Source organism: Eimeria necatrix, genomic scaffold (genome assembly GCF_000499385.1).
Source record: "Eimeria necatrix Houghton genomic scaffold, Enh_scaff69, whole genome shotgun sequence".
Lineage (NCBI taxonomy): Eukaryota > Apicomplexa > Conoidasida > Eucoccidiorida > Eimeriidae > Eimeria > Eimeria necatrix.
In genome coordinates, this window is record NW_013654523.1 from 15,186 (window position 1) to 39,476 (window position 24,291).

The 24,291-nt window shown below is 49.4% G+C and overlaps 4 protein-coding genes across 4 annotated transcripts; 2 read left to right on the forward strand and 2 right to left on the reverse strand.

The window, feature by feature from the left end:
- Positions 1 to 940: 940 nt before the first annotated feature.
- On the reverse strand, positions 941 to 2,989 carry ENH_00071280 (hypothetical protein, conserved; the record flags this gene model as incomplete). The annotated part of the gene is made up of 1 exon (XM_013582556.1): positions 941 to 2,989. One exon carries the CDS (start codon positions 2,987 to 2,989, stop codon positions 941 to 943), a length of 2,049 nt encoding a protein of 682 aa, XP_013438010.1.
- A 2,958-nt stretch (positions 2,990 to 5,947) lies between these two features.
- Positions 5,948 to 8,101, forward strand: ENH_00071290 (hypothetical protein, conserved; the record flags this gene model as incomplete). Its single annotated transcript, XM_013582557.1, has 7 exons — positions 5,948 to 5,993; positions 6,300 to 6,450; positions 6,813 to 6,897; positions 7,170 to 7,412; positions 7,561 to 7,624; positions 7,723 to 7,795; positions 8,077 to 8,101. 7 exons carry the CDS (start codon positions 5,948 to 5,950, stop codon positions 8,099 to 8,101), a joined length of 687 nt encoding a protein of 228 aa, XP_013438011.1.
- A 5,548-nt stretch (positions 8,102 to 13,649) lies between these two features.
- ENH_00071300 (hypothetical protein, conserved) lies at positions 13,650 to 16,268 on the forward strand (the record flags this gene model as incomplete). The annotated part of the gene is made up of 1 exon (XM_013582558.1): positions 13,650 to 16,268. One exon carries the CDS (start codon positions 13,650 to 13,652, stop codon positions 16,266 to 16,268), a length of 2,619 nt encoding a protein of 872 aa, XP_013438012.1.
- A 2,463-nt stretch (positions 16,269 to 18,731) lies between these two features.
- ENH_00071310 (hypothetical protein, conserved) lies at positions 18,732 to 20,561 on the reverse strand (the record flags this gene model as incomplete). Its single annotated transcript, XM_013582559.1, has 6 exons — positions 18,732 to 18,830; positions 19,002 to 19,107; positions 19,273 to 19,347; positions 19,521 to 19,597; positions 19,799 to 19,922; positions 20,065 to 20,561. The coding sequence occupies 6 exons, from the start codon at positions 20,559 to 20,561 to the stop codon at positions 18,732 to 18,734; spliced, it is 978 nt and encodes a 325-aa protein (XP_013438013.1).
- Between the last annotated feature and the right edge of the window lie 3,730 nt (positions 20,562 to 24,291).

The window sequence follows — 24,291 nt, forward strand, 5'->3', positions numbered from 1 at the left end:
TGCTTGTGTAGACTCTCCTGATCTTCGTTGTTCCTTCGGTCTACATATTTGGAGGCGTTGGGTCTGCTCAGCTAGCCCTCCGCAACTCCTTAAAACTAACTGCAAGCTCTAAATGTATAAGAGCCAAAGCTGAGAGCAGCTCCTGACTGCAGCGCCAGGGAAAGCTTACCAACTAGAAGTGAAGGCGGCATTTTCTCCCGCGGCCATCGCGTTGCACCAACTTGCGCCAAGAAGTACAGCATTTTCTTTGCATATGTAGCGCATGTGCGTAGTAGGCAGCGGGTCGTTTTACATGGTGAGCAGAAGATCGCCTGTTCAAGGAGAGCAGCAGGCTGCCCGAGTTCTTGCAGTCGCTTCACCTTGAGGCGATGCTGTAGCGACTCGCTTGAATTCGAGTCTCAGAATGCCGGCATTTCTCTCTATCTTCCATCAATGCATTGTTCCGGTTCCGTTGAATCGTCCCCGCGGTGAACGAAAGCTTCGATTCAACTCGTTACTTCGCCTTGTTGGCGCGCGGCTTCAGCTTCAACGTTGACAAAAAGACAGTGATCATGCATCAGGCTATGTAATCGCGTACTCGAGGATAGCCTGGCTCCAAAAAAAAGCGACTGTCCGCGAACAAAAAATTGGGGAGCTTGTCTCACCATCTCCAAAGCCCTGTTTCTGGAAGAAAACGCCCCGTGCAAGGACAGCAGAGGGGAGCTAAGCGCACCGACGGAGAAACGGAGCCGCAAAGTAGGTAATGCTCGCCTCGCGCAAAGCACCAAGAAGCAAAGGCCGCACAAGCCCTCCCCAAAACTCGAATGATAGCCAATACATGCCCTTTTCGTCCAGTTTGCAGCGGAACGCCGAATGCCCTGTTGGCAGAGCATGAAATAGCCACCGACCGCTGGATCCTCAGTTTCGGAACCCCCATTTTTGAACGGAAAAGTGAACCTTACTATTCTTGATCTTGATCTTCATCAGTTTCCTGGTAATTGCTTTCTGTGTCACCAGGAGCACCCATCACGTAGTTGCTAGGGTAACCGACGCGTTGGCAGAATGTGTAATCAAGGGTTAGAGGCGGAGGGACGCGAGCCTTAACGCTTGATAATAGTGAAGAGGGTAACCAGGACGGGACGCCACCGCTTCCGAAAAGGCTGTAGGTGGGATAGGGCTGAGGTACAGGTGGAACTAGACCTGGATGCGTAGGTGTGGCAACTAAATCACTCCGATACTGTTGAGCAAAGGACCTTGCGCGAAGTCGAGCTCTGTGGCCCGAGGATGTACTGCTTTTTGGCGCCGTGGCAGAAGTTCGACCTTGACTAGGTTGAAGATATGGCGTACCCAGAAAAGCTGCTTGGGGAAAAGTTGGCGACGCACGCTTTGCGCTGATGGCTTCAATAGTGTCTTCTAGTGGGTGTTTCCGGGGGAACCCCGAAAAGCCAACCGTGCGTTCAAATTGAGGCGGCTGACTTATTTGTGGAAGCTGACTCCCAAAGCTGCTGGCGACTGTCGCTGGCTCCAGCAAGCCGAGTTGAGGATCACTCGGGTGCATTTGGACAGTTTCCCACGGTGGGCATGCCACTGCTGGCGGGGCTTCACAGCCGGCGAAGTCAGCTCCGGCCTGCACTGTAGATTCAGGCTGGTTCCGCGATCCGAAAGCATTGGCGCGCAATAACTCTCGCTGTAGTTCCACCTGCATCTGGTATATTATGGAAGCATCGTCAACGCGATCGGGTGCGGCCAGACTATACTGCTGCTGCAGGAGACCGCCAGCATTTCTGACAGCATCGATAATTTGTTGAAGCAATACTGTTACCTCAGAAACCACACCCTTGTATGTCTGGTAGTGGTGACGCGTAAGGAGGAAAGTCACTGACTTGCGCTTCTGGCAGATTAAGATAAACCGTCTAAGCATGAAGTCTCTGGAGATTTGCTCAGAATGAGAATGGTACATTGCCTGTAGGACAGTTGCTTGCTGGTCTACCACTCGGTCTGGCAGTTTCGAGTAAGACTCTCGCTTCATCTGTAGCAGCCCGTTCAGAACGCCGAAACAAAGTTTAGTTGTAAGGGCGGCGGTTTGCAGGACTTCATTCAGCTTTTTCAAGTACAAAGGAAGCTCATTCCCGTCATTGAGATAATGGGGCTGTTTAAGTTCAGTAATCAATTCCATCATGCGGCGAAGTGCCACGCGACGATCTTCCTGCTTGTGGTCCTTGCCGCTACGCTGAAGAGCAAAATAAATCAGGTGATTGAGCGAGTGACCCACGCTGGCTCTTACAGGCTCTAATTCCCTGCCGACCCAATAGATTGCGCCCACGTCCAATGAGAACAGCCTCACCAAATTGTATGTGATTCGCAAGCGCTGGCCATTAGCTAACATCGGCAATAGGTTTTTGCACAACAATGAAACTTCTATCATCCGCTGAAAAAGATCCAACACCTTTTCCTTAATATCTTCGGGCAAACCGTCCTCTTCCCATGATCTGTTGTCTGTTGCCTGGGTTCCCTGTGACGAACACTGCGAACTGGTCCCTTCTCCAGGATCGTCTTCTCCAACTGCAACCTCTACGGCCGGGTTTTTTTCCGGTTGCGGTTGAGCATCGCCTACTATACGGATGTAGATCTCTGGGGTGTCCTCTTGTTGTATGAGTGGCTGCTGACCTCTGGCCTCGTCAGCGCGTGAGTCGTCTTCAGCTTCATCGTCAGGAACATACCCCGAAGCACAGGGATTGCGGCTGCCAGCTGCTAGCGCTCTACCCTGTGGGACAACAGCTGGTGTAGAGTTTCTCAGGTGAAAGCAGTGCAAAATGAGGTGAGCCACTGCCAAAGAGGCAAAGGTCACGCCTAGAAGTCGAGCCGAAGAAAACAACAGTTTTCTGCTCGAAACGCGCTGGGCGAGCACAGCGTGGCCAGCATAACTTTTGTCCACATCCTGCTGTGACACTGATGGGGCCCCTTGGTCAACTTTACCGGCAAAGGGCAGGCCATCACTAAGGTGGTCCATTGGACCTGCGGATGGTCTTTGCTCCAATGGGGTCAGAAGATTCACTGACGTCAAGTCCAGCTTGATTACTGTTGATAGGCCGTGGGCTTGCTTCTGAATAGTACTATCGCTGGTTATTGTCGAGCTTTCTTCGGCTTGGCTCGGACACACTGGCCGCCCGTGACTCTCCCGATATGTAGAGTTGGTATACCTTGCAGTGCCGCCGCAGAAGTGTCCCAAACTGCGTGGCTTTTACCTGGAGGGAAGCAAGGTGACAAAATTTGACCTAAGGTGCAGTGCATAATAAGTCCTTGACATTGTGTCTACTGCGGCCTCGCCATCGGCTCACCTGGGGCACAAGTGGGGAAGAAGGCAAGCACATCACGAGAGAATCATACGCGCAGTCTGCCAGGATTTTAGCATGATATTGAGGCCCTAGAGGTCCCTCAACTGAAAAGGCGAAAACTCTTGCAGAAGCACGTGGCACTTTTTACCATAAGAGGTCTAGGAGTCCCTAAGGATTTTCGGAGGAAATCAAGCGCTCACCTGAGTGGGGTGACCAGCAACGGCTTCCCCCTCGAAGAAAAATTGTTAAAAAATAGATGCCTTGTGGATGAGCCAGTTCCTAGTCGCCAAATTAGAATGCACGTGCGCCTACCCTGCCTTTCGACTGATTTGCCAGGTTGGGCTTTCGGCGGAAGATCAGTGCCGAGAACCAGAAAGTAGTCCTAGAAGCGTGTCAAGGGTACAAATTTTATAGAATGTTCTTGCTTTGTTAACGTCGAAGGGCATTTTGTTGCAGAAGGAAGAGGACACATGCACTGGCCAGCGTAGCAACTCACGACTGATGTGATGCTGTTCTCAGGCGTCTTTAGATTTCGGGTCTGCAAAGCACAGCGGGCTGCAAATCGCTTGGGCATTTTCTGATTTGATTAGACCATACAGTTAATATGACGGCTCCATAGCTGGGTTTAAAGTTTTCTCACGGTATGTTTCTTCCTGCTGTTATGTACTGAATGATTCGCGAGCACGCCGGAGTTGCAGTCTTGCTGCGCATTGGTCTCTCGGAAGGCAGTCGAGTTTGCCACCAAATTTCTACATTTCATTGCAAATTCAAAGCATAATCGGTATTTCGCTCAATTATTAGTTTGTCTTTGGAGAGTGCACTGAGCATGGGTCCTGCTGCTCAGAGAAATGGCATTTTGAGTAAGGGCTCGTATGGATTTGCGCATTGCATCTGCCACAGACACACACACATGATTATAATCATCTAGAAGATAAAAGCTCTAGACTAAATTTGGCTTTATGAATAATCCTTCAGGGGATTGTGTGCCTTGCACCCAAGCCTGCACCATGAGGTCTCGCAGCTCGAGTGGTTGTTACAGGACAGGAGCAGGGTGGGTGTCGGCCTACGCGATGCAGTGCCACGGTGCTCGAGTGGTTGTTACAGGACAGGAGCAGGGTGGGTGTCGGCCTACGCGATGCAGTGCCACGCAGTCAACCACTAGGCTCCGCCGTTCCCTTTTCATCACTCTCCGCGGAATATAGTCCATAAAACGCTGTCTGCACCGGTGAAGTGCAGTTTTTGGCGCAATTTGCAATGAAACCGACCGGCAGAGGGGCCGCCACAGCGGTCGCGACCATGCCTTAGGTTTTTTTCTGCTTCCAGCTTCTCTAAACGTTCTCAAGCTGTGACTGGGGTATGGAACAAACTTATTTTGCGCCATGCAGTGGGGGTTTCAATGGTGCACCGCTGGATCTTGTCCCATGCTGCGTGTGAAGTGCGGGGCGGTCAATGGGGCCGCAGCCCCTCATGGATTTAGACACCCTTCTAAGGCTTTACTAGCCATACTATTACATGCTAGACGATTTCAAGATGGGTTACAAAAGTTTCTGTTTCTAGGCGCACTTCTAGCCTCCGCCTTCAGAACGCCAGCTGGGCCTGAGGGCGTGCTGCGCCACTCTCCATTATGGGGGAATGCTGGGAAGCTTCTATAGCCAAAGCAGGTTTTGAGTATTTTCTTAGCTTTTAAAGGATGCATCTCCTGCCATTCCCCGACTGAGCTGCTACGAGTCGACGCATCCAGGCAGTTGCTGTTGTGTGGAGCTGCTGCGACCTGTTCTGAGGAAGACCTGCTGCTTCTCGTACCAGCCTTCGGGGGAGATCCGCCCTGAGGGCGGTGGCTCTATCATCACACTTTTTTGTACTGATATTCAGGATCAAGCAATTCTCAAAGTTGGGTGGGCATCCAAAAGAATACGGCAGTTGGCGCAACATAAGCCGATCTTGCAGGCAGAACGCATGAACCGGAGGCCAAGGGCCGCACACGGGTCTCCAATGCTCCAATCATTGTCAAAAATTGCTTTGTTAGCGTATTGGTGAGATCAAGAGCTGAAAATAAGGCAGACGATTAGCGATTCCCCTGAAAATGCTGCAACTGGGTACCCTTGGCGCACGGTGGAACCGCCGCATTCATTTCTGCCGGAAAATCTAGTTGCTTAGGATTGTCCACAAAAGAAATAGCGGCTATATTACAATTTATAACTATGGTTGGGCGAGCGCCTGCAGGCGCATTTGCAATTCACATGCGTTTGTATTACGTACGCTACCACGTACTGACGGACACACAAACAAACTCTGGTGAAAAATTAGTAGTTAAGGCCCAAGAGCGTTTCCAATATACTATTTATTCATATTCATTGTGAAAATTTCCGAATACTTCTTAATGCGAGGAAACCCATTTGAGCCAGTGTTTTGCTGAACTCACGTCGATGTAGCTGAGCGCTGTGTTGCCAACAACCACAGGTCATGGCTTCCGTGGTCCTGTGTGGCAACAGAATCATATTTCCTACGCATTTCTCTCTTATTTTGGGTTTGTTTTCATATTTTAGAGGAAACTGCCTACAGTCAGTTACTGCGTTCGCTTGAATTGCCTAGTCAGCGTCATCGTTGCTTCCTGCCTACCTCTGCTTTGGAAAATGTCGTACAATCCTACGTATGGAGGGCAGTTTCAAGGGCTCCGTGGTAGGTTGTATTCATCAAATATCATTTGAAGGCCAGAATGTCACAAACGGTTCCTGTGCGTTGCCGAGTAGCGTACAGCAAACCAGCTTTCCTGAGTGGTCCACGCTTTTACCGAGCCATTTGCGCCGTACCTGTAGTGTGCACACGCCTTCGCTCACATCTCACTGAATCAGTGCACCTGCTCAAGAGCGAGTTGGCATGCAGTTGTGTAGTTGTATGTACTTCATGGGGGGAGAAGCATCCACACACACGCAAGAGTGCAGCCTGAGCCTTGTATGTCTCTCCACTCTCTGAATTATTTACTAGGCGCAGCACAGAAGACTTCCGGAAACAGCGGCACATCAAAAGTCGCGGGGAAGACTGCAGGCGGTGCTTCTGGAACGGGAGGATCACCTGCATCGAACGGAGGCAACACCGAGCCTGGTGACAAAGTAATAGTGACTCTGGGCGGGCTGAAGTAAGTAAACGGGATGTCCATTGTGCAAAAGGAACTCAGGCACCTTCTACATATTCGCACGTTCATGTGTTCGTGAGGCAAATATTTGAGCATGCACAGGTAATGAGCAGAAGGTGCTTTGCTTATCTCGGGAACCTCTTGTTGTGTTACATGAGCAGCGTGCATACAGCTTCTTGCTGCGGCGCGGGAACAGAATTTTGTGCAGTTAGCTTTTGTGCCGGTCTTGTTGTGATCAGCGGTTACTTTCAGTACATAGTTGCGTGCATGATGAGAGCCGCGAGCTAGTACTCCACACGGTTTACAGGGCGCGTACTGCAGTGCGCATTGGTGTCCTCTGAAGGCTGCGCTTTTCGTTTGTTCAGGCAGGTTAAACTGGACGCAATTAAAGAGGATGATGAAAGGTACTTCATCGTCGTGGGTCTCTTCGAAGGCGACGACCTGAATGCAGTAAGTAGCATCCCTGGCTTTACAAGCTCCAGCTATGCCCTTTCTACAAATACCAAACAAAACTGCAAATGTTACAAGCACACTTGTATTTAGTGGCTGTTTTACAATGCTTGCAAAGCCAGGTTACAGTTGTGGCTCTGCGAGGCAAAGGACCGTCCATGTGCTGAGTTCGCCCTCTGTGCACATGCACTACATAGTTGGAAAATGATGAATATGGAAGTTATGAGTGAAGGGAATGCCCTGTTTCCTGTCTGATGCCTTCGCGTGTTTAGGTTGTAAATCACAAGCGGAATAGAACGAAAGCCGTGAAAGGCCAGCTCGTTGGGGAGAATTACATGTGTTCTTTTTCTGGAGAGAAGATAATTTTGCCGATCGCAGATCCAAAAAAACGGTTTTTACTTTACATCTGCGCTGTCACAATCACAAAAGGCACAGATGAACAGGGCAAGGTGTTCAAGGATATCTCACTCATGGGCATTGGATTTTCTCAAACTTTCGAGGTAGATGTGTGCAAGGTACGACCCACCGATTTTGTCTGCTCTTCAGCGCCGGAGGTTTCTTACGTCACGGAGGTGGCTGCTGAGCATGCGCCACCATGCGTTTGTATTACTGCACTGACTGACTTCTGGCGTATGAGTTTGAAGAGTTGGGTGTGTCCTGCAGAAGTACCAACATACTACAGCCGAGCTGCGCCTTGTGGAAGGAGGTGATCCTAGCATCAGTCCCGGTGAGTAATTTGTTGCTTTCGAGTGGCTAGACATTACTTTTTCCCTCCTGCACGCGTTCATCGGATTATTGCTCGCATACAAAACATTTCTGACGCAGGCAAACTCGAACTAACGGTCGACGTTTGTAAAGGGGATAAGGGAGAAGCGGTTCCAGAGGACGTGGAGGAGAGGTGGGTGGAGCACTGTAATTGTACAAGAAGTTGAGCCCCTCCGTCTGTTTATTACAGTTTTCACGCCCATTGAATTAGAGGCTTGTCAGGTAGATGCTTGGGCATTCCATTTGAATACCGCTCCGAAGGAATGGCCACACTTGTACAGCATAGCTCTTGTTGGTCTCTAAGTATGTTATGGAGGCTCAAATTATCTGCTATTGTACGCAGGACTCGTCATATTTCCTATCACGTGAATACTAACAAACTGTCTTGTATGTGCTGTTCTGTGGTGTTTGCAGCATCATGGCTCAATTTCAGGGCTAGAGGCAATCCTTAACGTAGGGCGACGTTCTTTTTGCCTCTAGACGTTTAAATCCGGTATTTTCAATGTGCAGCGCTCCATTATTCTTTGTGCTTGCTTCTCACCATGAAATAAGGAGTGATGGCGAGGCAAAAAACGCTGCGGAAGAAGCGGGTGCGAATGCCATTCGCCTTGTGTGGTCCTTTGGCTATTGAAGATAAAGTGGCGGCACCAAGACGCCCATTGTTGTGCGGATGATTCTTATGCGGAGGCGGTTGTTGCCATGATACTTCGAAGTCGCTTGGGAGAGAACTCTGCCATGGAGTATACACCGACAGAAAGAGAGAGGCACACACACGAGCTTGTAGTGCGGCGCACACAAGGAATAATATCAATCCGCACAGAAGAAATTTGTCTGAACTCGTCATGTGTCTATGCCTTCGCGTAGAGACTCGTCACCTGCCTTTCAGTATTGTCAACATATTGAGAAGAGTTGACAGCGGGTGACTGAAGTCTGAGCGATTTCAAGTTATGTGGCTTACTGTCTTAACGAATTTGTGGTGAACTCTGAAGGGTTGTAAAGGACAGAATAGTAAATGCGATTGTGGATGCTAACTTCAGCGATATATTTAGAGGCATTTGGCAACGTGCTCGAGTAGCTTAGGGAAGATTAGTGAACTAAGTGGTTGGTTAGCACCTTGAAATGTCTTGATTGACAAGCAAACTCCCTGCGGAGAAGGCTAGTTTAGTAGGAGTTTGCGAATGCCATTGGTACGCTGATTTGTGTGATTGGTTACAGGGTCTTCTTTTATCTAATGGCTTCGGGTCGTTGCGTTTACATGTAGAATTTAGGGTCTGGATGCGTGGAAGCTTTTTTGAGGGTGCGAGATACATAGGGAATAGCAAGGCCTTTTGTGGATGGCAGTATGTGAACTCAATAACTGCCGGTCCAGTGCTCCCTAGCTCAGCCGGTCTGGGAAATATTTTAGCAAATTATGTGGAGAAACAGGATCTGAGGGGGTAAAGGGGTTGTGGGCTCTACCCCTCAAGTTTGGATATGGCATACTGTAGAGGGGTTTTTTGAAGGTTAGGAAAGAGCCCATTCTCGACGTCCTAGCTGACAGAGCAGCTTGCTGAAGGTTTCGGTGTACTGTGTGGAAAAGGAGCTCTGTTATGAGGAGATGTTGGGAAGGTGTGAGGCTGCGGAAGGTCACCGCCAGAGATTGACCAGCCCAACACACACGGTGGATTCAAGAAAACTCCTGTGCAACTCTTCTGCTAGATGTTTTTTCCCACAGATATCCCAGAATAGTGGCCGTGCTAGGTGGTGATGGCTGGCCTTCCCGCATTAGAGCAATGTTATAGATCACTGGTACTCCACACGTTACACCAGGGAGGGTGGTCACCTCTCATTCACATGAGCGCCAAGGCCACCTTTTTTCACAATAAAATCTATCATATTTTCCTCCAACTGTTTTATTTTCCATATCTAGTGGCATAAAATTCCCCGTAAAGCCTTTGTTGGGCCTAATTTCTTCACCGGGCCGGGGACACAATGTAGTGAACAGCTGTCCGCACTGTTACTACGTAAAGTCCTAAGCGAGCCCGACACGGCGGTCACTCGGTACTGTCGGTCGAAGGTACCTGACTTTAGTTGACAACTATGGAATACCTTATTTACCTCGTACAATTGAGTTCATATTATCATGAGGTGTGTAAACCCAAAATAATAGAACTGAAAGCTGACCTTCGCTGTGAGTCAGTGCCCGAGTCGCGTCGCGGCACCAACCTCGTGGTCAGCCTCGCACCCGGTGCGAGCTCTTTGTTCGCTCTTATGAATTTCCACTAGCCTACGGTGCCTTATGGCCTAAGATATTCGATATTATCCATGCTTTTCGCATTAGTAAGACTCGGGGGTAGTGACGAAGGTCAATTGTAGTGCCCGGCACTACACACAAGGTTGAGTGTGGTTCAGCACAAGTAACGGCTTGAAGACGGCTCCCTTACACCACTTCTGCCCCACCAATGTCGCACTTTTTATCGCGAAGCTTTTATTGCTCTTCGTGTATCAGCTGGCAAAGGAGCTTCCCACTCATGACAGGCGCCCGTAAGAGCGAGCCTTTTTGTAGAGGAGGTGATTCCCAAGGGAACGCTACATCGTGGGTCCTTTGAAAGTAGATTGCAGTGTGGATAGTATATGAAGAATAACACTGGTATGAAGTTTACGTGCGTGGTAGAAAAGCAAGCGAAGTGCAAAAACGGCCTGCGCGTCAACATGTGACCTGACAACGCTATAACCTTCTGGCCGGGAGCACGGTGTAACTTCTCCTTTTGGCTTCAGCAGTGGAAGAATTAGTTCCTTCTTTACAGTAATGATTCCTATACTGCGCTCATCTACTATGGATATGTTAAAGCTACCGAAGAGCACTCAAAGCTGCATAACATTATGCGTGGCCACTTCTAGTTTCGATACACAAGTTTACGCTCTAAGAATGTCGCCCATAGTCACAGCCCGGGCGCGGAAGCTCGGCCAATCTTTGTCTGCCCAGTAAACTCACCTTACTCGGAGTTCCCTGTCTCGACAAATTTAGCCCAGTCAGCTCAAGCTAATAATCTGAACCATTGACTGCTGCATTTCCACGTTCAGGGAAGTACTGACAGAAACAAAATCTAAATTGTAAAGACCTCTTCTTATGCGTAGCGGATATCTACACCTGCTGTGAGTCTCGCGTTTCATCGGTGCAAAGTGCTCCTTTTTAACGGCAAGACGCCCTTGGGATCACTGTCCACGCTCAAAAAACACTGTATAAATGACCGAAACAGAAAAGCAGTGAGCTGTTGTCACAGGAACAATGATAACTGGCACTCTAGTCTTGCGGAGCCAGTCCTGTAGCAGCTGCTACTGGTCTGTCACGCGCCAATACCCGCCTTTACTGCATATTATCCTGGGAAATCCTACGCTAGCCCTGAACTAAATTTGGCTCCATCTTAATACACTCACAATTTTTAGTGTAAATCTGCTTGACTAATCGCAAGGCGTGTTATAGAGAGGCTCGAGGTAAGTAAGGTTGGTCAGCTACGAAACTTGCTCTGCAAGGTTTAAGTTACGTAACGAAATCGAAGGAGGAGCAAAGAAGTTTTAATGTCATTACTGGCATTGATAGGGAGAAAGGAAAAGCGACGTACCCAAAAAGTGGTGGAACAAAAATTGTGTCGTACGGAAAAGGAACACTAATCGTCCAGACAAAGGATGAAGAGCTACGAGTTTGGCATAAAGGGCTGCCAGTTGGACTGGAAGGAGGTTTAACAAATTCCATTGTGGCCTGCAAGTTTCAGGACTGTGGAACTATTGGTGAATCGGAAGCAGCAAGATGCCCTTAGCGGGCAGCTGGTGCTAAGAGAAAGTAAATGGACGGCAGCATAGAGAACTAGCTGAAAAGAGCGGATAACTTTCGAAATTAAAACCGTTTTGTTTCGCGGACGCTTGCAGGCGCCCAGACTGAGGTGACACCAAAGAGGCGCTGATAGCTGTGGAAACTCTCACTACTATGCAAGTTAGCAGCTTGAGAAGAACTGATCGTTCTGCACCCTTGCCTAGAAACTCTTTGACGTTTGAATAATCAGCCCAGTCCCCTCTGTCACACACGAAACTCATCACTGAGGGCTGCAGCATTCTTTAAGAGTCGTCATATCACCTGATCTCATTGGGAGGCCACTTCCCACCTGCTGACCCTTGAAGGCGGCATGCCAGTCTCACGCACCACGGCTACTTTTCTACATATTGCCTCTATGGAGTTTGAAGGTGTCTAGTTCCTTTTGGCAACATTACGTAGGGTACTCCACCGTAGTTACCAAGGGTGTGACATTAAAGAGAAAGTTCAGCAAAAGAGGCAATCAAATATGAATTCAAGAGCTAAGGGTTCTTGCACTATGGCTCTGCCATGTGTTGACAAACTGCGCAAAAATGCATCCAGACACAAACCGGCAGTTCCTTCGAACTGATGAATGCATAACAATGCGAGAAGGTCAAAAGAAGTATTTTTTCTGTCATATCGAAGGGCAAGTGCTGCTAAAATCAGTCTACCGTCAATCGGACCCCCCGAAGCACCCAACGACTACGTCCATGTGCGTCTGATTGCAATCGTATCCAGCCCCATGCTCTGCTAAATCCCAGCCATTGCATCAAATGCTTTCGCACTGACGAGCGCGGCGAAAATGTTTCCCCGCAACTTGAGGAGCGGTTGCTGCTGCCGATGCTGCTGAAGCTTCGGCTGCTGAGAATGCCATTCTAGCCGCTATCTTCTTCTTTTATACTCTCTTAGCGATTTCGTGTATTTCTGTTTACTGATGCAAATGTATTTGTGTCGCACTCTTCAGATGTTGCTTTGTTTTGTATCTCGCATGCTGGAGCATCGGCGGCGCGGAAACAGCAGCAGCAACAAAAGTAGCGCCGCCCTGCTGTTTCTTCGTGCTGTCGCTGCAGGGAGAACCACAGGAAATGTTTTCTGTGGCGTGCACGCTGGTGAGGTAATATTTGACTCACTGAAGGAGTACAACATTCCTATTCCCTGTACGCTGTTGTTGCGTCTCTCCGCCCTTGTTGTATCACCTTTGGATAAGCATGCATCCTACAGGTGCTCTGATGCTGATGCTGGTGGCACTTCCGCTGCTGCGTGCGTCACTCTAGCTGCTCCTGCCTGGCCCATTTCATTTGCTTCGCGATGGAATGATTCTCTGTCAGTCGCAATTTGTTTGTGCATCTCTGTTATCGGGTTTCCGAATGCTGTCGCGTACTTTATTTGCAAATGCTGTATTTGTTGCCACCAAACGGCGTCATCAAGCAGCTCCACTGGGCAGCACGACCAACCAGCACCCCTAAGCAGCACCACCAAGCAATACCACCAAGAAGCAAAAACAAGCAGCAGCAGGAAGCAGTGGCAGCATGCAGCACGAGCGCGTAGCAGGAGCAAAAAGCAGCCTCAAACAAGAGCACCGAGGTGAGAAACGCATGGAACCAGCTTACATGCATGTAACTGAATGAAAACAGCGCGAACACCCCATCCTTCTACATTCGCAAAATACATATATGTTGTTAATAATATTGAGTTTATTTCTGAAAATATGTGGGAAAGATCAAGACACGACTGTCGTTTTCCCGCTACTGAAGCGTACTCGCGCAAAGTCGCACGCTGTGTTGCACTGGCAGGATGGTGTGGTGGCAGAACTGAGCTTGTACTATTAGTTACTTTCCGCTCATAAATTCGCCCTACTTTATAGCACAAAGAAGCTTTGCCTTTCTTACTTCCCACGGCAGCTCGCCATCGAAGCAAGCCGGCCGGACGACTGCATCAGCTGCGCAGCATCTGTCTGATTACAAGAGCATTCTTCAGCCTAGATTGTCACAACGTGACAAAAAGTCTGTGAAACGCAGTTACAATAATTGGAATTGGATATGCAGTGGGAATTTTGTGAGCATCCCCATGCCGCGGTGTGGTCAGCGATTACAGGGGAGCCAAGAGTGCCACCAGTTGTGGCGTATGTCGTGGGGCATTGCGTTTCAAGGGGCTTATAATGCAGTATGTGATTGCTGAGAGCACTGTAACGGGTACAGCTCTCAGTGCTCTGTCGGCTACACCTGCGGCAGCAACTTGTAGCCCTGCGAGTACGTCTGCTGTGGCGACCACGGTTGATCGAACGGAAGCCGCTGAGCACTCAACTGATACCACAGAGCTAACCCAGAAGCCTGCGAGTGAATACTTACAGCAGAGGGATCAGCAGAATGGCCACTGTCAGCAGCATGCTCAGTCGCAGCAGCGCCCAGGAACTGGGCCTTTGGTTCTTAGAGGACGCGTACATTACGCCTTTGCTACACGGACTGCTGGCGAATCAGATTTGCAGGGAGTGAAGAATGAATCGTCATCTATGCGCAAGTATATGCCCAGCGCGATCAGTTGCCTTAGCATTCACAGCAACTACGGCTGTTCCAGCAGCAGTAGAAACGACGGTAGCGATGCTGGTAGTTGCAGCATACTTGGCCGCATATCGAAGAGCAGTCCAAATGATGGAAACACCGAAATAACGGGCACAAACGGCAGCTGCAGCGGTGGCACTGCAAGGGGCATTGTTGATGGCGGCAGTCACAGCGGCAGCAGTAGCAGCAAAGGCTGCAGCGACGGCAGCAACGACAGAAGCAAGTGCATCAGTAATGCAGCCATCAACAGTGGCGATGGCGGCGAAGACGACAAGACTTCGACATTGCCAGCAAGCTCAACGACTGGGAGCCATTCTGCATTCGTCTCAAATGAGCTCGGCAGAAGCCCGCGTGAAAGCAGGAGTCCTGGCAATGCCAATACTCGCAGCAGCAGCAGTAATGGGAACAGCATGAAAGGTGAGACCAAAGGCAATGCAGACAAACCTACATTGCCGACTTCTGATATTGCATTGTTACTGCGCGACTACGCAACCTTCGTGCAGCGGACTGAGCGGCAGTTGAAGGAGCTGCTGAAGCTTGAGCAGCAGCAAGAGGGATCACGTGAAGGTGATGGACCTCAGCAGAGGCAGCAAAAGCAACCGAGCTTTGCTTACGCGGGCTCATGGGCCGAGTCTTTTGGAGACGGAAGGGTGTCGGTGCAGCAGCAGGCTCAGCGACAACAGAAACGTGAACAACAGCTCTATGAGACTGGGAATTTGCGCCAGTTAATTACAGAAGGAGCTGTCGTTTGCCATTCTTTGCATGCACGGCTTTGCTCACTGCTGCTGAATTCGCCTGCTGGTGCTGCGGGCGACGAGTTGCTGCTCTCCAAACTGCGCCGCGATTTCGAGCAGCAGCAGCAGCAGTATTCGCGGTTACTGCGACTCCTGAACGCTTGTGCTGACCTGTTACGTAAGACTTCCGTTGTATCGCCTCAGGCGAAAATAAGCGACTGCAACAGCAACAGCCTCCGCACTGGGGCGCCTTTGGCGGGTGCAGGAAGGAACTCAGCAGGATCACTGCCCGACGGCGCCCCTGCTCGGATTGTTTGGCATGGAAGCCACCAGGGATCTCCGTGCAGCTTACCGATTGATTTGTATCACTTCGAGGCCCACGGTAGACGGCGCCAGACCGAAGGCATTTTGTGGGACCCAGAGGGTGGCCAAGTGGCTAGTCCATCCGTAGGCTCGAATAGCTGCGGCGTACAGGATGTAGAAAGCAGAGTCTGGCCGCACAGCTGTGCGGGGAATCTTCCACCCCTCTTTATTGGACCTCGAGACGCGCAGAGAGACACTGCAAATGGTTTTCCCAGCGACGTCTTCTGTCAACGCTCCTCTTTGATGGAAGTGCATGAGGACTACGAAACCCAGCAGATTATCAGCGAAAGGAAGGAACAACTGCAGCAGCTGCAGCACGTCGAACGCTGCGTTGCTGTGCTGCGGGATCTGCAGCTGCATGCTGCAGCAGACGTAGAAAGGGGCTCCCACCTGCTGCATGCTGCAGAAGAGGAAGTGGAAGCTGCAGCAGAACACACAGCAGTGGGAGTGGGAGAGCTGGCTGGTGCAGCACGCAACAAGACACGTTGGTGGGGTGTACAAGGTGGCGGAGCCGCTGCTCTCGTTGGCGTTAGTGTTGGCGCTGTGGCTGGGGGTCCCATTGGAGCAGCAGTGGGCGCAATCGTGGGCGCTGTAGCTGGGATATCTTCAGGCGCTGCGCTAAGGGGGAGGCATCAAGAAAGGATGAATGCGATTGAAAGATCTACAAGGCGCCGGAGGGCGCAGCGCGCGAAACGCTTCACAGGCTGTGGTGTACCAGCAAGGAACACAAGCACCGGTCAGAGCACTGGAAGTGGCTTCATCACATCAGGGGCCCCACATCAAGCATTGGAAGCTCATCCGCGATTATCTGTAGGCAGCCGGAGACCCTTAGCTCTCTCGGAGAGGGCCCCACACGCAACTCTGGGAAGCTCTTCTTCGCTGCAAGGACGACCAGTTGTATCAGAAGGAAGCAGATCAAGGCCTGGCGGCGGTCCCTTCGTGAGTCAGCCTGCAGAGCTATGTGTGGGTCAAGCAGAGACGACCGAAAGAGTGCAGGAAAGCCACTCGAGATGCCGTGGGGGGAGGCGCAGGCCACAGCGGACTAATCCTCTGTTTGCTACCTTGGGAACGACTCTTGGCGTATCTGGGCTTTTGCCTATTGCTCATTTTCATCCTAGGTAGTTATCACTGCAGCAGGAGGATTGGCAGCAGGAGCGAAAGAAGCAGCAACGCCGGCTTACTCTACACTCTCGGGGTATAGAGGTGCATTCGATGCGAACATGAAGGAACCCTCGCAAGCCACTTGGCTTCTGTTAGCTAGACTCGTCCAAGTCATAAGTATAAAATAAATGCCACGTATTGGAAAGGGCACGCCATCGTGAGATGCTCAACAGAAGCATTAGTTTGTTGGCCTCCCCAGCCATACGGGACCATTTTTAGAGTCCCGTAGTTATCTGGTGAACATGTTCTCTTGAGTACAGCGAGTTTTTTAAGTCAAATTTCCCACGCCTGTGTAGCTCTGTGGAACGCATCTCAGTAGTTCGGTTGGGTGCAGCACCTCTCAGAAGGCGAGGTCGTCCATAATGCTATTTCAGTCTCTTAGGATCCTGTAATGACCGCAATTGAAAGGCATACGCTTGGAAATGTGCAGTAATTGTTTCTAATAGCAGGACGACTAGCGAAAACGCTGGGCGCGCATTGGCTACACGAACTGAAAACAACGCCGGGGAGAATTCAGCACAGAACGCTCTCCGACTGCGAAATTACTGCTCTGAGAGTTTCTTTATGGAGAACATGAAGCCAGGAACAGTAGCGGAAGATACTCTGGAATGTTCACCCGGTCTCCGGACTATGGGGACGCGATCGCTGGTAGCTTGCAAATTTCGCTACTTTTTACGGTAGCGAAGTACTGCTGTCATTCCCTTCTGTAGAGATGCCTCAGCAAATGTGGATATGGTAAAATTGAATAGGGAAGCCTTAATAACTCGCTGCTCTTTTATTTGGCATTGCCACGCGGTCAGCAGATAAACGTGTGGCTTTTTTTGGGCTTAAGAAGGCTCTTGACCCCATGCTGAACAATATATGCATAGCTCCACTTGCTTTCCCACACAGGTGTCTGCGTAGGTATGCTTGCGCTGGTTGTCTGTTTACGTCTGAGAAGCGGGATATGGAGAATCGAGTCTTCAACACTTGCCGAAGTTCCAAAAGGCTTCAGCTAAGTGGGGCTTTATCTGGTCTATGTTGCTTGCATAGGCCAGGCACCACGCGTCCCAGTGTACAAGCGACATAGGCTACGCCAGTTCGTGTTCTCTACTTCACCCAGCGTTTTCAGGTTCCCCGGCAGGACGCATTATTAAGGGTCCATGACGTTTACCTGCACCGGACTACATTTTAGGTTGCGGAGAGGGAGCTTGTTCAAATTTACAGTTGCAGCCTAGTAAGCCCACTCCACTGCGCACTCTTAGTGGGCGCACCAATATGTCATGGACCTGGGGCGAATAATACCAGATCCACCACACACGACTAACTAAACTCTGCAACTCCCGAGCTGCAGCGGTCACCTCGGTGGAAAAACATAACGTCTCAGTTGAGAGATACCTGCTATCTAAACGAGGTAGGAATGTTCAACGTAGCCTGTACTTTAAAAGTCCCAGCAAATCCCCAGTAGCTTGTGCCTGAATAGCTGCCGAACCTTTGTGGAAAGCGTTTCCCGAAGCTATCCCTTCAGCCTAGTTGCGCAAGTTTATGGTGTATCTTGCTGTTCACTTGAATGCCCCGTTTTCAAAACTTCCTGACCCAAGCTACTCCAGCTGTGAAGCTAACCTGTCTGGTTCAATGGCTGCTCCAAATCTTTGATATGTTCTGTACCTACTTTGGTAAATGATTTACGCATGAGCCTTCTTACCCCAAAAAAGCCGCAAGCCGCCAATTGTTAGTCCGCTGCCCTGTGTTGTGGTACCAAAGCCTGTATATTCACTGGATATAAATGTTCCCTACATACTGCAGCGGAAAGCAACCAGGGGCCATAAGGCGCTGATAACGCACCCTTAGCAAGCGAAAATCGACTTCCAAACCAAGCATCGGCTCGCATCCTTTACTACAAGATTTTCCCTGAGTGACTTGAAATTGTTGCGTACAAGCCTCACTATCAAGCCAATTTTCACTGCGTTCTGGAGGCCTCCGTTGCTCTTTTAATGTTTTCTCTGTAGGGCCCATGCAGCCTCTAGTACTTCCTCCGTGCAATGTCGCACTGTGGAGTATGGAAATTCTGCGCCGGCCGCTGTACACATCCAAAACTTCTAAAAAAATCCACAATAAAAAATATTTTGCGCTTGCCGTTGTAAAAACCTGAGGGGAGCGTTGCCTTCTACACTGCAACAGAGAAGCATTTCCCCAAATGCTCCCCCCAGATGCTCTGGCGTGAGACAATCAGGATATCCTTCCAAGACCATCTCGTTTTGGCTTCCACTAGAGCTCTCGAAAGTGTCTGCCTTGCAACGACCCGAGCAAGATGACACTTCTAACTTCCTCTGTGTTGAGACGGTTTCTGGCTTGTTCACGCCAGCAAGCATTGATTAGCACCCCGCTGCAGTGGTATTGGCTGTGTATGTGGTAATCATTTGAGAGGCGCACCCCTGGTGGGTCTCACATAGGAGCGACGCCAACTCTACCTCTGCCTTCGTTCATCCGCTTCGTTCTCTTGGCAAACTGCTTGACTTCGTGCCCGTCACGGGCCCTCTGCGCCTGAAGTGAGCCCACACGCTAGCTCCCGAGCTTGCTAAAAAAACGTACTAACCTACGTGCCGAGGAGGGAACGTCCGCAACGCATTCGCGGAGCTTTGAAGGCTGCTCAAACGGAGACAAGCAAGTGACAGCTAGCGCTGAAATGAGAGACCCGTGCATTTGTCGCCTCACCTGTTGACCATTCCTCTTCCGGAACTGATAATCCGGTATGTACCATGTATACCTTTGGCCAAATGCAGTTTTGCGGACGACATCCGGGTCTTCGGGGTTCTCCTCCCTAAGAAAACAGTGCAGCAGGGCACTCCCAACACTCAAACTCAACGCACCACAAGAGAAGGCCCTTCACGAGTACTGCACAAGAATTTGCACCATCCAATCAACCCAAGCATCTGTACTCTTGAAAGTGCACACAAAGGTCCATAAATACAAATGCGACACGCACGCTTCCTCTAGAAGCCCTTTCCGAAGAAGTTGGCGCTTTGCTCGCTCTGTTGCCTCAATATTTTTGAGCTTTGTTCTGCATCACACACCGTGAAAAAGCAATCGAGCTAGCATAATGGGTTAACATCGCAAGACCGCTTCTCCCACGCCTCTTTGATAAACTAAGTTCTAAACTCTCTCGTGAGAGTGCAGCACGATAGGTTGGTAGTGAACATAGAACTTCTAGACAGAAGCGAAGCGTGTTCTTACTCCATTGGAAGCTCCACCTCAACAAGACCTGTGACCCAATTCATCTGGTCCTTGTACTCCTCTGTCTTATCTGCGACCTGTGACAGACACTCCAACCATAACAGCGTACAAGCATTGAACTAGGAACCCAAAACCTGCAGCATGTCTTCTAATGTGCGAAATTCTAACTCCGTGCAAACCTATCAGCATGAATGATGCAGCCGCACTATTGCAGCTGTGACTGATGTACTCTAAAGGGCAAAGTCAGTGTGTCCTTGGGTGCTGTGTTCCAGCGTCACCTTCAAGTGATCCGGAATGGCGTACAAATCCCTCATCTTGTCCACCATGTCGTGTTCTCTCAAAGCCTTCTCCTCCCGGCTTTCGTGTTGTTTGTCTTTTAACCTTTCACGCAGAAACTCCTCTCTGATTCGCGTAAAAGCACACGAGAGCGAAACGGTCATCAACGGGGTTCGAAATTTTCATAACGCCTCCACTGGGCATAGAATGAAAAAATACCCTCTGGTCTCTCACCCAGTGCCCCTATGAAACTCTCAGGTAAACTTACAGGTGTTTATCTGTAGCAGATCCGGGACCCCCTGAGGCGAAGTTTTTCTCAAGAAGGCCTCCAGCGTCCTCTGCCTCTTCCTCTTCGTTTGCATCCCGTGCTTCCTCCAGGGAAGCACGAACGTCCAAACCTTTACGTGGGCCTCCGCGCATACGCTGCAAATCCTTCATGCTCCTGACAACCTCAAGTGTATCGTCTTCACTCTCTGAAGCTCCCTCCTCTTTAGGTGCGCTTGCCGCGTCCACTGCGGAGCACCCAGTCGCGGGGCCGGCTCCCGGTGAAGTCCCAAGTGTGGCATCTTCCTCTTCTAAGTCCTTCAGCCGTCTCAAAGAATGAAGGGAGCGGGATCCCGAAAGAAACACACTTCCAGAAGGTCTTGTTGCATCACTAGATTGAACTTCTGTTGCAATAGAACAGGAGCGGGAGCAATCCAACTCTCCAACGGTGGGAGATAACTCAGCACCGTCTGAGGCGGTGCCACCCCCAGTAGATGTCATGAAGACAAGTCCACAATGATGCCACTGATTACAAGTCTGGGGATTGCTATGTAAAAGAATTGCCCACTGAATCTTAAGGGCCACGTGAAACCTTGCCAGCAAACAGCGTAGTACACTACTCTCCAATCAGGTTGCCCGTCCGTGTATTAGTTCGTGTGCATCAGAAGTTACATTGGGGAGAGCACATGAGCCGCAGACAAATTCCGTTCGATCCTATTTTCTGCAGATAAAATGGAGCGATGGCTCGTTTTCTTCCACTCCAAAAGCGTAGGCGTGTGGGAGCTGGAGTGAGTTAAAATGCCAGGAAATTTCAGAGAGGCAAGAAGAAAAGATAAAACGGGGAATTTAAGGCGCCACAACGTGGTACTCACATCCAGTACGGTACAGACTAGGGAAGATCACCAGGCAAGTCTGGAAGGCCAGCCTCTTGTAGATGTCCATGCACAGGAGTTCAGGCAAAAAGAGTAAAAGAAATCCATAGCCGATGTAATTTTCTTCTCATAGGTGGATTCTACTTGTCCTTGGATGCAAGGGAATCTCTGGGGCCCAGAGAGTGCCAGTGCATGGGGCTGAGGGTAATACTAAGCCAACAAAACCAAATTGCACTCAAAACATGAATGCTGGGTCTGACCTGCAATTGTCATTTCTGTGGATGTTCCTAAAGGCCCTCAAGAGAGGCAGACATAAGTAGGCCACGGGATGCACGTAAGAGTGTGTTCTCTCATCGTTTGGCTAACCGCGATGTAGCATTCGCCTCACAGCATGCTCCACATTGTATACTACTATGTCGCCTAGTGTAGCTAGAAAATTTTCTTAAGATTATCAGAGGCCGCTTTGCGGCAAGAACGGCATGAATTAACGAAACTGCTTCAGTGAAGTGTACTTGGGTTGCCTGCGGAGGCTTGACTTAGCTCCATAACAGAAGTTTTGCGAGTTAAAAGAAGTAAATCGTATTCAGCTGGTTTTGCGCTTTCTCAGAGTACTAGAGTATATGCCGCTGGGGACACCTACGCCTCAGCGAAACTGAAGCTCTCCAGCGCCTCTTTTGCACATGTACTCAGTGAAACATCCGCAATGTTTATCCTTTCAATCCGTTTACCATGTTTAAAGTCTGGTGAAATTCTTACCGAGCGCGTGTGAACTCGTCTCTTACAAGTGAATTTTCGGAGTCCCCTAACACGTGAACTGGTCGTATTGCAGATCGCTCTGACCGCGAAAACTGGTGGGATGCCTTCACGCTGCCAAAAGCTAATATCTAAAACCTCAGAAATTTCTGCGGCACAAACTGCCATGCACGACGTAAAATTTAAGACGGCTTGTACCTAGGAGCCAGAAACCGCGCTGCAGAACGGTTGGGCTGCGAATACCGAGTTTTAGAGAGTAAAGGGATATCACAAACGTATGGCATGTTTCTTTAATCCACTCAGAAACTGAACAGACGTTTGGAAAGTTACGTTTTAGCAGCGAAGTTCCCGATAACCCTGCGGCGGCGGTTTCAACAACACGTCTCGATCGAAATTCAATTAATTTTAGGACTACGAAACTGGTAATAAAATCAAAAATATCTCAGTAGAGCGTGAGCGTTCTGTCGTGATTCGAAGTAGACGCATAGAATCTTACGCAATAGCTCAACGAAGGCAAACAATAGCTCAGAAGCTCTGTGAGTCTAATACGGTTGAAGGTGGCTGCTCCTACCTTCGAGGCGTTTCTATTGTGCACACGAAGAAGATGCACGTGATCCCTGCTTCACCAGCTCCCAGCGTTACATATGGGGAATTTTCCCGCAGATTGCAAAGAAGAGGCGCTCCGCTGGCGTCGCTCAGGTGGGTTCTCCGGGATCCCCGAATGCCGAAAGTTTGAGAATAGACACGATGAAGCTACCCAAGAGGGTAGACTGAACCTACCCAAAAGGCCAAGCTGAAGGTAGCTCAAAGGGCAGAACCAGGCAGTCACTTGGGGTTACGGTGATACGGGTCCCTCCCCATATTGCTGAGGACTATTCAGCAAATCATAAGGCACATAGCAGCGTAACGTGCTGTTCATCGAAGGCAAGCAACTCAGTTAAACTTTCGTGCGAAGCAGCATACGTCTTTCCGCCAACAGTCTCAAATTTAGCGCAGTAAAGTATATATATGTGCGCGTAAAATATATAACACATACAGTGTCCCCACCATTATTCACAGCTAATTTCAGGGTCCAGCGGTATCTAAAGGCAACAAACATATAATTTTGACCTAAACCCATCTCAGAAAAGTTCAGATTAATGTGAAGTAGAGTACTTTATGTGTACTGGCAACTGTACGACTCTGCGTTAAGACCTCATAGTTATTTATTTTGTGAGCTGTTACTGTTGAAGGCAGCTAGCACATGGTAGCGCAAATGCAAAAATGGCTAGCGAGCCCAGGGGCCGGAGACAATCACTTGTCCTGTTTCATATACAGTAGCATTTGGCAAGAGGTTGTCGCGTCTTAAGACGCTAGCTGATTTCAGGTTCACTCTGGGGCGTTTGTGCCAGCTGGCCAGCTATAGGGTGCCATTTTGAGCCTGATATCGGGCTTTGAGCCTCGCTTACCATACGAGCACGAAACAGCATTCAGTCAGAAGGCTGCTAAGGGCATTTCCTTGATGTCCACAACTAGCATTGTACGGAGCCCGTTAATTGCTTTTTGGAAGGTATGTTGGATTGATTCCAGCTAACCCCTTAAGTGCTAGTTCTTTGACACCCGACTAACGAGCTTGAAGAGGCTGGCGTTCATTCAAAAGTGGACCCTGCCTGTTTTTCAGTTTCCCAGACGCACATTTTTAAGTATTCGTGAGTCAGTCTGCCCTGCACGATTGTCAGGTGCGCCAGTTGGGCTTCTACTGCTCCCATATTCAAGTACTATCAAGTTCTTCTTCACTTTAGAGAAGGTGAGTGCCCAAGCATGCCAGTGGAGCTATTCGCTAGCGTGAATTCGCACTCTTTTGATTTTTTGCCGCCTTTCTTCTAGCTGCTCAATTATAGTGCAGCGCTTGCTATTCTTTGACATGAAAGTCAATACAATAAGAGTTTTCATCTGAAGTTGAGACAAGCTCATATTTTGTGGTCGCATTTCTTTCTTGTGAGACCTCAAAGTTTTGTTGCTTATACCAACGCGCTACAAAATGACATTTTTGCACTAAGAAAGTGACAAATACATCAATTTCCAGACAGCAGCGATATCTGCTGGGTAGCTTTTCCAGTTAGTCAAAGGTGCGCCATTCATTAATTCACTGTAGTCAGAAGTCATAAGATTATTGGTTGAAGTAGAAACATACAGCTCAGGTGAATGCAGGAAGAGCGAAAAAGAAGCAGGTGATGATGAACCAATATTGAAAAGATGATAAAACAAACGCAAACAAATCTGAAGCCCTGCATAAAAAGAAACTCCCTACTCCACAGAAAAGTTTAAAACGCGAGGTCGATTTCGGAAGCAACAAGCATGGGTTGTGGGTTGAGACTTGCTCATTAAAACGCACCAGCTCCTTGTTATAGACAATGCATTTTGTAGAGCGACGAGGCTTTGTTGGCAGCTGCATATCATGATTTGCACTTCTAAGCCCCTACGTCCTGCAGGTTGAAAGCATCTACTGGAGCTAATTACGGAGGAAGGCAACTAGGAATGGGTCAAGTTACCGGTTTCCGTTATACACAGCAGTACAAGGAAGAGCAGCTCATTACGCTATTCGCGTAGTCCTCAGCGTCCAAGCT